Consider the following 13,587-nt stretch of genomic DNA (forward strand, 5'->3'; position numbering starts at 1 on the left):
ATAATATATTCACTCTCTTATTTTTATTTTTTATCAATAATTTATATTATTTTATTCAAATTTAATATAAATTATCATAATATAATTTGATCTATTTTATATTTAAGATTGTGATTCCCATATCTTAAATTCATAATAAATCAGATTTAGATAAAAATTTTTCAATGTATACATCCTAAAGTTTTTTTTTTTTTTTCAAAGAAAGATATGGGAGGAAATGTTTTATAAGGGAAGGCTAAGCTCAATTAATAGTGTCTTATATATAAAATATCTCGTGTGGTTGGTTCTCTCATGTGTAGTATTGGAAAGAGGACTCCCTGCTAGTGGCCGGAGGCAAGAGTAGACTAAGATTTGAGGTTTTTTCTCCAAGTTATTGTCAAATCTATGGAGCTGGGTTCAATTTGGGTGATCCCAATGTGCATAGTACTGGGCGTTTTAGCTCTGAAATGGATTCTACAGGGAGCTAATGGGTGGCTCTATGAAACCAAACTGGGTGAAATTCAGTATTCACTGCCTCCAGGTGACTTGGGTTGGCCATTCATTGGCAATATGTGGTCATTTCTCAGAGCTTTCAAGTCAACTGACCCTGATTCTTTCATGCGCACCTTTACCACTAGGTCATCTCTCTCTTCCTATCTTTCTTCATTTCTTGACTTTAACTACTTCAATATTACCCAATAATCAAAACAATTAATGCAGATATGGACGTACTGGAATCTACAAGGCCTTCATGTTTGGGAAGCCTAGTGTGTTCGTGACATCGCCGGAAACGTGCAGAAGAGTACTAACTGATGATGATGCATTTCAGCCTGGCTGGCCTAAATCCACAATGGAGCTCATTGGAAACAAATCCTTCCTAGCTATTTCTCTTGAAGAACACAAGATTCTCCGGCGGCTCACTGCCTCTCCTGTCAATGGTCATGAAGCTCTGTCTCTGTATGTGAACTACATCGAAGAAATTGTTATATCTGCCTTGGAAAAATGGTCCACTATGGGAGAGATTGAGTTCTTGACTCAACTCAGGAAACTTACTTTCAGAATCATTATGTATATCTTCCTTGGCTCTGAGAGCGAGCTAGTCGAGGAGAGTTTGCAGAAGGAATTTACAGCACTTAACTATGGGGTTAGATCCATGGCAATCAATCTTCCAGGATTTGCATACCATAAAGCACTCAAGGTGTTGTTCTCTCGGCCTCATTGATGTCCCTTTTTGAACTTGATATATACATCAGCTTGGTGGTACAGAATAAAACTTGACTCAACATTCAACAACTATCTGATTAAATTTCAGGCTCGCAAAAACCTTGTGGCTACATTACAATCTGCAATAGATAAGCGCAGAAATCAAAGGAAGGAAAATATTTCATCAAAGAAGAAAGATATGATGGATGCTCTGATTGATGTTGAAGATGAAACTGGTAGAAAATTGATTGATGAAGAAATCATTGATGTTCTGTTGACGTACTTGAATGCAGGCCATGAATCTTCTGGCCATATCACTATGTGGGCTACTGTTTTGCTTCAGCAGCACCCAGAATTTCTCCAGAAGGCCAAGGTTCCAATGCAACTCTGTTTCATTGGCCCTTATACCTCTGCAATTAATCACATCTCTTAATTATTTGTTTTGACTTAATTACATTATAGGAAGAGCAGGAGGAGATCATAAGAAGGAGGCTACCAACACAAAAGGGATTGACACTTAAAGAAGTTCGAGAGATGACATATCTTTCCAAGGTAATTCATATTGATGCTTGGATGATCAGTCCATCATTTTTCAGTATTAATTCTGAATTTATTTTTATATTAATCTTCTTAGGTGATTGATGAAACACTTCGTTTGATAACATTCTCTCTTGTGGTTTTCCGAGAGGCAAAATCAGATGTCAATATAAATGGTGAGTTCGCCCACAACCACCCGTCAAAATTTGAATTCCTGACTTCTTGCATTACAAAGCAATTAGTTCAGTGGCCGTAATTCAATGTAATGCAATCAAATTTTGTATTGAATCTCAATGATTTGAAATTGACTTGGAATTCAGGGTATGTCATCCCCAAGGGTTGGAAGGTTCTGGTGTGGTTCAGAAGTGTTCACTTGGATCATGAAATCTATCCAAATCCAAAGGAATTTAATCCTTCAAGATGGGATGTAAGTCTTTTAACTCTTGCACTTGTTTCTTCATTTAATTAATAACAAATGGATCTTAATCATGTTTATACATAATTTGGATGTGATGTAGAATCATGCACCCAAAGCAGGAACTTTCCTTCCCTTTGGAACAGGAAGTAGGCTGTGCCCTGGAAAAGATTTAGCAAAGCTTGAAATCTCTATTTTTCTGCATCATTTTCTCGTTAATTATGAGTGAGTCCTAACCCCTTCTCTCTCCTACCAGCAAATAAACAGAAAGTAGACCTTTTTGGCATGTTCTTTTTCATTATACAATGATTTGGAACCATAAATTTTCATTACATTTGTTCTTCACTTTTTACTGTAACCATTATCTAGCAGTTCTGCATGATCCTGATTGTAACAGCAACTATGGCATTGCTAACAGTACAGTTAAATTACTAGCGAGCTTTAGCTTAGTGGTACTAAAGTCATTTTAATAATACTGAAGTCATCTCCAAAGTCTTAAGTTCAAATCTCATTCTGGAAAATAAAATTGCTGTTTTTACTTGGTTTTCTGATGTTACAGGCTTGAAAGACTCAATCCTGGAAGTTCATCGTTGTATTTACCTCATTCAAGACCAAAAGACAATTGCATGGCAAAAATCAAGAAAACTCCATATTCACTTGTGAAGAAACAGATGTGATTAAACAAAGCAAATGCAAGACAACCAAACATGCTTACACTGTTGGTTGCTTATATTGTTTTTTTCAACATATCTCCATCTTGAATATAATAAATGGTTAAGAGCCTCCTATTCTATTTCAGAGTTTAACCTTATTCTGATGTGGCTTGAAGTCTTGACAGGTTTTCATGAGCTTAAATGATAACTTGACTCAAAGCATGTGAATCTCACTCCTCGTTAACAGCTTGTTTGAGTGGAAGTTTTTAGAGATAAAAAAAAGTACCATATTTGTTTAGAGGAAGGTTTTTAAATGTAACCACCTAAAATTTTTAATAAATATTTACATTTATTAAGCTAATAATTTATTGATATTTTATTCATTGTTTTAAAATTAATATTTTCACAATAATATTTTTTGTTAAATGAATATTATTTTTACATGTATCATAATAATAATTATTATTATTTATTGTATATTATTTTTATTGTTAATAAAAAAAATAGGAGAAAGAAAGAAAGAAAGAAAAGAATTAAAAATTTTTTCCAGGATGAATCTAGACAACATGCTTGTTCAGATTCATTCCCAGAATTAAAAAAAAAAAAACCCAAAACTAGCAGAATTCCTCCCTTCCTCACGCAACTCTCCCCTTCCCTCATCTCTTCTCTCTCTTTCTCCATATTTTCCGGCTGGTGAAGGAACAACCGTCACTGACCGGCCACTAAGCAGCTTCAAGCGACACCGGCAAGCCACCAAACGGCCGGTAGCACCACTAGACGCGGCGGCAGGAAGGGACGAAAGAGAAAAACGAGAGTGCTGGTGGTCCAACTTCCAGGCGTGATTCTGGCTTCATCTGACGTTCGATTGAGGCAATTCAGGTGGAGTTGGAAAGCTTCTCTAATAGCTTTATTTTGCTATCAATTTTGCAGCAAATTGAGGTCGAATGAGTGAGATATAGAGAAGAAAAGTTTTGAGTTTTTCAAGCTTTTTAATCCGATCTAGGACGATCCGACCGTTGGATCAACGATCCAAGACCACCTATGGACTCAGGAGGAGGAGAGGAACATTTTGGTGTGACCAGTTCCAGCAAATGTTACCGGTGACCGATGGCCAACCACCGTGCGCGGTGGTTCTGGCAGTGGCTCCGGTGAGCTTTGGTGATGAATCAACTTTCAGAGGCTTTCTTATAAATTTTTAAAATTTTTGAGACACTGATAAGCTTTGGATAAGATTATTTTTCCTATTTCTCAGTCTGTGGTACTTAAATACAGTGTTTCTTGGATAGGAAAAATTAGAGAAAAATTCTAAGAAAAATATATGATGAAAGTAAAATGATTTGGAGATATTCTATGGTGTTTGTTGAATTTTTGAATGATTGTGGAATATTTTTGAAAAATATATAACGGTTTTAGTTGGATTTTTAGCATACGGGCATATAAGATTATATGAACTTTTGGTATTTAAATTTTATATGATTGATTGAAGCTTGAGAATGGAGAGTTAAATATATAAATGTTGATTTGGGTTGAATTAAGAATATGTTAGCTGTTGAAAACGTATGAAATTGAGTAATACTCTTGAATAAAAATTCATAAAATATTCGAGAGTTATTAGAAAATTGTAATTCCTTTTGCAATATCCTTATAATATTGTTAAAGACTGCGGGGCAAAGTTTTAAAATTTTTAGAGCTCGTTTGAGTAATTTTTATAGAATATCAGTTTTAGGGGTAAAAATATAATTTTTGATTTTATGAGATTTTGCTTGGATTGGAGGGTCCAAGAGGGGCCATATGTTGTTGAAGAGATATGAAGATGGGATATGTGATTTTAAAAGTGTGATTTGAACTACTTTGCAGATTGGGTAGGTCATAAGTACAGGAGAAACTCTGCCGAAATTTCGGCAAGATCTTAGAAACTATTTTAATTTTATGGTTTAAATTAATTATTTAATTTTGTTAGTTTTTTTTATAGAGGTCAGTGTGTATGCTTAGGTGGTCGGTGTCGGCCGTCTTCTCATTTCAACCGGACCAACTGCAGTCCAGTCGACTAATCTGTGAGTAGATATTAATTTTATTTACAATTTTAACATTATTATATATTCAAGGCTTGCTCATGCAGCATATATAAATATATGCATATAGTTAAATGTTAGGCATGCTCTATGTTGCATATTTCTTATTTGAAATATGGTTGTGGATGTTGCCTTAGGGTAACTTAGAGCTATGTGCGTGTGTCGGCGTGCGTGTAATACGCTGTGATGAATATGGGTAGAATGGGAAAATCAGCTTGAGCTAGTCTAGCTTGGGGCCCGCTCCTTTTTTAGAAATTCGAGGTGAGTACAGCTTTGAGTTGATCTCACTGACCCCTGCATTTAGATTATTAAGCGAAAGTTCGGCTCGAGTTGATCTCGCTTGCAGGCTTTGGACTAAGTGAGTTGTATAGGGGATCGGCTCTCATATGTAATTTATTTGATATGATATATATGTGTGTGAGTACTCCAAATTATTCTTTGTGTGAGTATTGTTTGAATTTAGTGAAATTTGCTGATCGATGTTGTATTCCATCCTTAGGGATATATTAGAATTAGATAGCTATAGAAATTATTTTTAAAATCAATATCTCACTCTATGAGTCGAATGCTCACTCTTGTTTACTCCTATTTTTTCAGGATACAGGAGTAGTTCTTTTTCAGAGTAACCTACTTTCTTTCTCGCAGGTTTATTAACAGTTATTTATTTGTAATATTATTTTCAAAATTTATAATCTAGAACTCTGCATGTGTTAGCAGTATTATGAAAAATTTTTATGATATATAAATAATTTGTAAATGGTGGTACTAGGGTTGAGCTAGGCTCCCCTCGGTTTAGTAGCTGATAATCATCGGGTTGGGTTAACCTAAATTAAAATGAAATATTTTATTTTTATTTTTATTTTATTTACATATTAGGCCTTGGTTATGGATTTGGAAACAATAAAGCTTACTATGGGCCTCAGGAGCTTTATGCTGGCCCTGGTCCTGTGCCAGTCTGGCCCATGAGATTGGGTCATGACAATAATGGTATCAGAGCTTAGGCTCTAGATTCATGGGAAGTACATGTCTAAGGCATTAAGAAGAGTCTTGTTAGGGGGTCACATGTGGAGTATAGGTTCCTATTCGTCTTCTTCTGTAATTCCTTATTTCTAGATTCTGCGTTTTTCCTTGGGTAGTGTAAGAGCACTCCAATTTAGTGTTTCGGTTTTCGTGGAGTACATGGTGCTGTGAATTAAGGCTAGTAGACATATTGAGGTCTGTCATGGGGATGCGTACTCCAAGAAATGCTATTTTTCAGTCGGTATGGGTTTAAATGGCGTGCCTATCTAGTGCAAGGCACGAGAACATAAAGGTGACTTTTGACAGTATAGCTGCCTTAGATGGGAGTGAGGGTATCATTGTTGGCAGTTGTCAGTGGATAGCCTAATCAGAGAAAGTTATAGTATTAGTAAATCCGAGAGAGATAAAAGATTGAGAAACTGGTCTTTTGGGATGTACTGTAGTAACTATGCAATGTTCTCGATATTTGTGCTGTAAGCTACAAATTACAATACCAATATGAGATTATTGTGTAGAGTTGCATGCTTCCCGGTGGTGCTCCACGGTGAGGATGTTTACAGATAGTCTCTATTTTGGTATAGTTATGCCAGAATAGAGTTCTATATCTACAGAGGAGTTGAAAACTCCTAGTTAGGGGTTTAAAGCTCTCAAGCTAGAACATCGAAAAGCACAATTGGGTGATAACTAGAGTCAGTTATATGGTTATCTTAAATTGAGAGCAGAGTTATAGCATAAATAGCATCAAACTAGAGATTTTTAGTATGATTGCAGTATAATGATGACACCTACTTTGTGGGATCATCTGATCTTCGATATGGGGTCTTGGACCGTTTTGGCATTACAAGTCATGTTTTGCCTAAAGATTTGTAAGAATAGTATATCCATCGTGTGTTCGCATGATGCAAAGTACAACCTTAATACCTAGAGAAAACTGGAGGCTAGGAATAAGGTACATCAGCTATGAAATGATAATCTAAAGAGTTATGGCATGATAAGAGAGTAACTAATCTGACATGATTTTGGCAAGGTGGTAGATATAGTACCCCTGTTGCAGTCAGTTATGATATAGGATATGATCTTATGCTTTTAGGAAAGACAAAAGAATGCTACTAGTGATGACAATATAAGGAATAGTGTCCCAAATGGGGTTGTAGAGTGTGGTAGAGAGTAGTTGGCTCAAGCATCCTAAAGAGAGTATAAGTTTCATTGTAGGAACCGTAAGCGATTAGATCATGATGGATGAAAAGCCAGTGAATTAAATGATAGATTATGATACCCAGTACCATAAGTTTTGACTAATTGAGTGGATATAAGAAAATAGAATCCTTGTAGATTTCCTCCTTAAAGTATTAGAGGGTAGTTGTAGTTAAGCAGCAAAAAGGACAATGACTATAATTCAGTGAAAATAAGTCATAGAATATCAGTAGATGAAAGAAAATATGGAAATGAAAATTTGGATAATTGGTTTCAGAGGTAATAAGAGAGAAATTTGAATGGTAGTGAAAGTGTTAATCAGAGTGGTCGAAAGACTAATTCTGAGTAGTGTAAGGTGAAGATGACCTAGCAGAGACACTAAAAAGTACAATTATCTAGCATAACTGTCAGCTCAAGAAGAATAATGAAGCTAGGGAATAAAGTAATCAAGGTTTTATTTTGGATAAGATAAAAGAGATGAATTAAAAAGCAAATTGAATAGCCAAGAATAAGATAGATTAGGAAGATCAAAATGAGATATAAAATACATAAAGTGTCATCTTGAGTAAGTTAAAAAGGATGAGCTAAAAAGCAATATTAAAAAGCCCAGAACGAGATTACATGAGTGAGGATAATTGTCAAGATATAGAATCCATAAGTATAGAACTTAGAGCAGGACATAGTACTGGCAGTGTTAGGAGCCAAGATGTGGAGTTTAGAATTATAGGATATGTATCAAACTCAGTCTATTCCTATTCCCAGGATAGAGTAGGTAGCAATGGGATAAGATCCATTTAAACTTCTAATAGCATGAGGAAAGTTAGTTGAGGAATGCAACCGAAGCAGACAAAAGTTAATAGGATGTGCAATGGTGTCTTGAACTGTTCTATCAGGCAAATGAGTGAATTAATAAGTAGTAAGTTAAATAAAACTAAATCTAATGGTTCAAATAAGCATGCTGAGAAAAAGGGATGGTGGAAAAATGGCACATAGGCTTAGCTTATGAGTAGAGATGGTGAGATAGCAGTTATGGGGTCTGTGATCAAGGGATAGGTAAGCATTTTTAGTATGACCAGTAGGGTCACTTTATAAGGAAACATGAATAACAATAAGCAATAGAATGATAGTAAGAGATAGAGCAGGCAGAGATATGTATGGGTGGTAGTCACAAGTCACCGATAAGTACGAGGATAGGAGTTATGGTAGTAAGCATGATTGGGATCAATTCAGGAAGAATCTGTTAGTGAGAGGTATCTTCTAGAATCTAGTGAGATATAGGGATGCAATGGGCGAAGGTGGGCATAAAAGGTAAAAATGGAGTATAAATAGAGATAGTAAACTTCAAGATTATATGTCAGGAAAATAGGTGGTACAACAGAAGGATTGTTGCAGTTGATATCTTATAGAAAAAGATGATGAAATTTCAAGAAGAAGACCAAGAGACAGGGGGTTGAACACTACCCTACAGATAACAGTGTGCTGATGATTGTAGGTGGAGAATTCTCCTTCTCTTCAAGTTTAATTTGTACTATTGGCTCTTGAATACTACATGAGTAAAGGAAATTATGTTGAGGTGACCCAGTATTTAAGAATTTAGTTGTAACACCCCTCACCCGACTACAGTGTAGCCGAGCAAAGTGTGCTACATTCGGTGCCGGAACACCCTATGTTATCTTACTTTATTCCTTTCATATTTTGATCTCGATATATTTTAATATTAATAAATTTTTGTGGAGAAACCAGTGAGTTTCCCTATTTTATTACCAGTTGACGTATTTTACTATTTACCTGTTTGAAAGTTTCAATAATATTTTACAAATAAAATCTCATCAATTATTTTCATAACCATCTCATAATTCACATCTCGTTTATATATCTCAATTTCATATTCATTTCCATGCATTATCTATATAATTCAAATCTGTCTTCGAATCCATACAATCTCATTCATGCTCAAATCACATAAGTAAAATTTTCAAATTTCTTTAATTTACATAATTTCATAATTTACATGATATATAAATTAATTACATATGAAAAAGCTAATTTATTAAATTACATTACATTTCTATTAATTACCTGCTCATAATCTACATTATAATACAATATCTAGCATTTTATACTAAATACAAAATATGATCTATATGGGCCCTATCTACATGCATTCTTTGAGGAGGTGACAACCTTGAATACTCCAGCCACTTCGCAGATCCTGGACTCCAAAAATCTTAGTCAAAGTACCTGCGCGAGGAAACAAATCCATCGCGCTAAGCATTGCTGCTTAGTGGTGCAATAATAGAACAAGAAAATAAAATATACAAATAAGGAAAGAACGAAGCATAATTTGAATATTTAAGAATCAATTTAATTTAATACAATATGTCTAATATTAATTATCTTTTGTTCTCATTTGTTTCGCTTTGAAAGCGTTTAATTCTGAAATTCACAGGGATAATGTACAACATACAGAATTAATAAAAATACTCAGTTTATATTTATATGGCAATAGAAGGTACCTTTAAAATATTTAGTTAAGTTATACCTATTTTTGCAACTCTTTTATCATTTTACTTAACAATTTTTATGTGGTTTGGATCATTTCATAATTGTAACTAATTCTTTTGAAGTCTTAGTAACTCATTTATTTGATTTCTAATATTTTTAATTACTAATAGTCTTAATTTATTTTAATAAATTACACTGCCCAAGTAACCTACGACAGGCTGACTAAACTGGATAATGGGTCGTTGGCTCTGGACACCGCTGTGCCTCGGGCCGTCATACCATGGGACGTAGAACGTCAACCACGTATGCAGTCAGTATGGTTAAAAAGCCATGATATCACATAATCGGGCATAAAAGCTATGAATACGGGCATAAGAGCCATGTATACGGGCATAGAGCTATGAATATAGGCATAAAGCCTTTTGCAGTACTGCTAAAACAATACCCTATTAGCATGCCAAACTATCCAATCTGACACACATGTCTAGGCAATACAAGGGCACATAATATCATTAAATATTAATATGTTGTGTTTTATGACTTCATTATTTTATGATAAATTTCGATTATAATTCATACATTCATTTGATCATTTATATGATCACAATTCACATCAATTATCCTTTTATACCATTGTACTCAAAACATTTTTCTTTTCTCATTTATACATTCAAGAATCTACTCATGTAATTACAATTTTTATATTTCAAGTTGAGTTATTAATATGTTATGAATTCCATTTGTGATGGGCATATAAGCCCTAACTAATTATTCACATCAATTTGGTGACTTATTTTTCATGTTTCAAGTAATCCATAAATATTTCATGGATTTCAAATTTATGGCCTTAATTTCTTTTTAATAATTTTGACTAGGATGCATAGTCCACATTTGTCATACAATTCTAAGCATTTAAGCTTAGAATTGGTTCTAGGTCTTCATCTTAATTTACTAATCATTTTGATTACTATTCACCTTACTAGTCAACCCAAAATGTTGACCTTTTTATATTTAATGGATATATTAATTCTAATTACACCAAGATCCCACATTTTTAGTTTTACATTTGCTAGTATTAATTGTCAATTGCAATTTAAAGTCCCCTAGATGCATTTCTAATTTCAAATTTTGAATTTTCAAGTTTTGGTGTCACTATTCACCTTATTGGTCAACAAAAATGTTGACTTTTGGATAGAAAATAGGTACATTGGTTTTAACACACCCAACATACCACATTTTGCATTGAAAACTTGTTGGCATTAAGCATTAATACCATTTCTAAACTTAAACCAAGGGAAGCAGAATTTTCAGTTTTTGAAGCCTAACTTTACTGTTCCATTAAGCACTGTTGCAGTGGGAATTTGAGGAAATGGTAAACATGAAAGTTGTTCCTTATTTTGTCTAGTTGAATTTCTTTTTTTAAATCACTCCATTTGGAGTTTTGTAGCTCCAGTTATGGTCCAAAAACCACAGCTGGCCGGATTGGAAAAACTGCAGAATTACCAAATCTACAGTACCATGAATAATGACTGCCACTGTCTTGTTGGATAGGTTATGGTCATAATTTGGGGTAGGTTTCTTCATGAAAGTTGTTTGTCTATGTCTTAACTTATTGCTCTAAAAATTTCAGATCAATTGACCATATCTACAGTGAGTTATGGCCAAATGAACAGTTACTATTCATTTGGTCATTTCTGCAGGTGCTGTTGCAGGGTATCCGGATTGGGGCCAACTTTTGGTCCACTTGCTTTGGTCTTTTGGGCATGGTTTCTTCAGCAAAATTGTGCCATTATAAGTCTAGTTTCATGTCCAATTGGACAAACAATTGGACAAACACAAATTGGACCTACACAGCCAAAGTTATGGCTGTCTAAATGGGCTGGAATCACAGCCTCATTGCTGCTGTCTCTAGGCAGCCTTCCCATTTCAATTTGCCATACATTAGCTCACTTAAAATTATGATTAACTTGCCTCAAATGGTCACTAATTGACCATTATAATGTCCATTAATCATTTCATAAGCCAAGTCCAATTTTTCACTCCCAAAACCCTAATTTTCCCTTTCAATTCACCCATACACCTAGTTAAGCACTTTCATTCATTCTATATGTGTATATACACCTTAAACATAATCTCTAATTCATTTTAAGTCCATTAAAACCATCAAAAACACTCCATCATTGTTCCTTCCTTAGGGCTGCCGAAATTCATGGTGGACATACACATATATTTGGTTCATTTAATTCACAAATTCTTACTCAATTCAAGTCACTAACATGGAAATAAAGAGCTTAAGGTGTATAAGTGCACTAACCTCTTGTAGGGCAGAATTTTCCAAGCTCAAACTTCACTTTCCTTCCTTTTCTAGGCTGGCAAACACTTCCCCAAGAGGTATGGACAAGTTTTAATGAAAGGTGTCTAGGGTTTTATAGTGGAAATTCATGGGAAAATGGAAGTGATGCAAGAAATTTTTATGGAGGGCTATGGAAGAGAGGTCACATTTTGAGGAGGAAGAAGAAGAAAATGACCAGAATTTTTGGTCCATTTTGTATCTTTTAAATGTTTTAAGAATGCTTGTTAACTTGTGATTGGTTGGGAGTAAGATAATGACATCATGTGATGTCATTATCCCTAATTTTCTTTATTTTTCTTTTCTTTTCTTTTCTACTAACTTCAAATTAATTTTTCATCAACATTAATTCATATTTTATGTCATAATAATTATTTACTCAACTGGACAAGTCGGCCAACAATCGTCTCTGAAGGCGAAATGACCAAAATGCCCTCTGTTTGGCTTAACGGGTCAAAATTGTCTTTACCGATTGAAAAATTTTTCTAAATATTTTCTTGGCATTCTAATGCCATAGGAACCTCAATGACCCTTCTCTGGAGTCCCAAAAATTATTTTATGAATTTTTCCCTGGGTCTAGGGCTCCTCGTTGCGAGAACCACAACTTCCCTCTGGTTACCCATCGCTTGGGCACCGGCTCGTTCAACTTGGTTGTATTTTATTTCTAAAATTTTTCCTAAATTTTTCTTATTAATATTTGAGTTAATTATGGTTCCTGACTTTAGTTTAAATATTTTTCCGGACGTTCTAGCTGTCCGGACTGACACCAGTCACCGGAACAGTAGAATGTACGGAGTTGCTACCGAGAGGGTGTTACATTAGTAAGCACTCGTCCATCCATATTCTCCTTAAAAAGGAAATGATGGTAAGTGTATACCTAATATTAGGTATGAAAGGACAATCAGAGTAGCAACAGGAGTTAAATTGAGTTAATTACTAGGGTTTCCAACCCTTCTGAATTATAAGCTAGAGGAGGTACTATTGGTGGATGAGTTTCAGTGGATGAAATTGTTACTGATGGGTAAATTTAAGGCTAAAGTTTAGAGAGCCTTGGATAGTATATGTGGTTCTATTAAAGAGAATGAACACGTGAAGTATCTTGTCTGGGATTTTAGCATATCACACATTTCCCACAGCCATGTTGGTTCAGGTAGAACTTATAGTTTCAAGGGCTCCTATCTAACCATAATAAGCAATTGCCTACAAAGGATAGTAGGGAATGATAATGTTCTAATGGTCAAGTTAAGGAAAGGAGATACAAGGAGAATTTTCCATGGTAAATTACAAGTGTCACATAATGTGAAAGATGTATTGGTAGGAGCCAATCGTAAGGTTAGAATTCCAAGAGTAAGGGAACTAGTAATTAAGACATGACTAAGAAATAAAAAAGAAGGTTAAAGAATAAGTACAGTAGGTGAGAAAAATATCAACAATAGTAAAAACATGATAAGAAAGTGGATAAGATCCAAAGGACAGGAGAAGAGCTCAATAGATTTGGTTACAATAATGGGAATAAGAAAGAATAAGTATGCTAGAGACACACTAAGGGGTGTTTAAAATAAGTTATGGTGAGATGGTAGATCAAAGGAATAGTGAAACCTCGATTTAAGTACCAATGTATCAAGAAGCATGTCAAATAGTAAGAAGTTTCAGGCAGAA

At 34.7% G+C, this 13,587-nt stretch overlaps 1 protein-coding gene across 2 annotated transcripts; it reads left to right on the forward strand.

Moving 5' to 3' along the window:
- Positions 1-272: 272 nt before the first annotated feature.
- LOC110637522 (ent-kaurenoic acid oxidase 2-like) lies at positions 273-3,039 on the forward strand. Of its 2 annotated transcripts, XM_021787666.2 has the most exons (8): positions 273-617; positions 700-1,177; positions 1,292-1,555; positions 1,645-1,734; positions 1,817-1,895; positions 2,040-2,146; positions 2,238-2,359; positions 2,694-3,037. In XM_021787666.2, the coding sequence occupies exons 1-8, from the start codon at positions 385-387 to the stop codon at positions 2,809-2,811; spliced, it is 1,491 nt and encodes a 496-aa protein (XP_021643358.2). In that variant the 5' UTR covers positions 273-384; the 3' UTR covers positions 2,812-3,037. The 2 variants fall into 2 exon arrangements, with proteins under 2 accessions (XP_021643358.2, XP_058005272.1); XM_058149289.1 differs by lacking the exon at positions 2,238-2,359 and having other exon boundaries at positions 2,694-3,039.
- Positions 3,040-13,587: the final 10,548 nt, after the last annotated feature.

Source organism: Hevea brasiliensis, chromosome 6 (assembly GCF_030052815.1).
Source record: "Hevea brasiliensis isolate MT/VB/25A 57/8 chromosome 6, ASM3005281v1, whole genome shotgun sequence".
Classification (NCBI taxonomy): domain Eukaryota; kingdom Viridiplantae; phylum Streptophyta; class Magnoliopsida; order Malpighiales; family Euphorbiaceae; genus Hevea; species Hevea brasiliensis.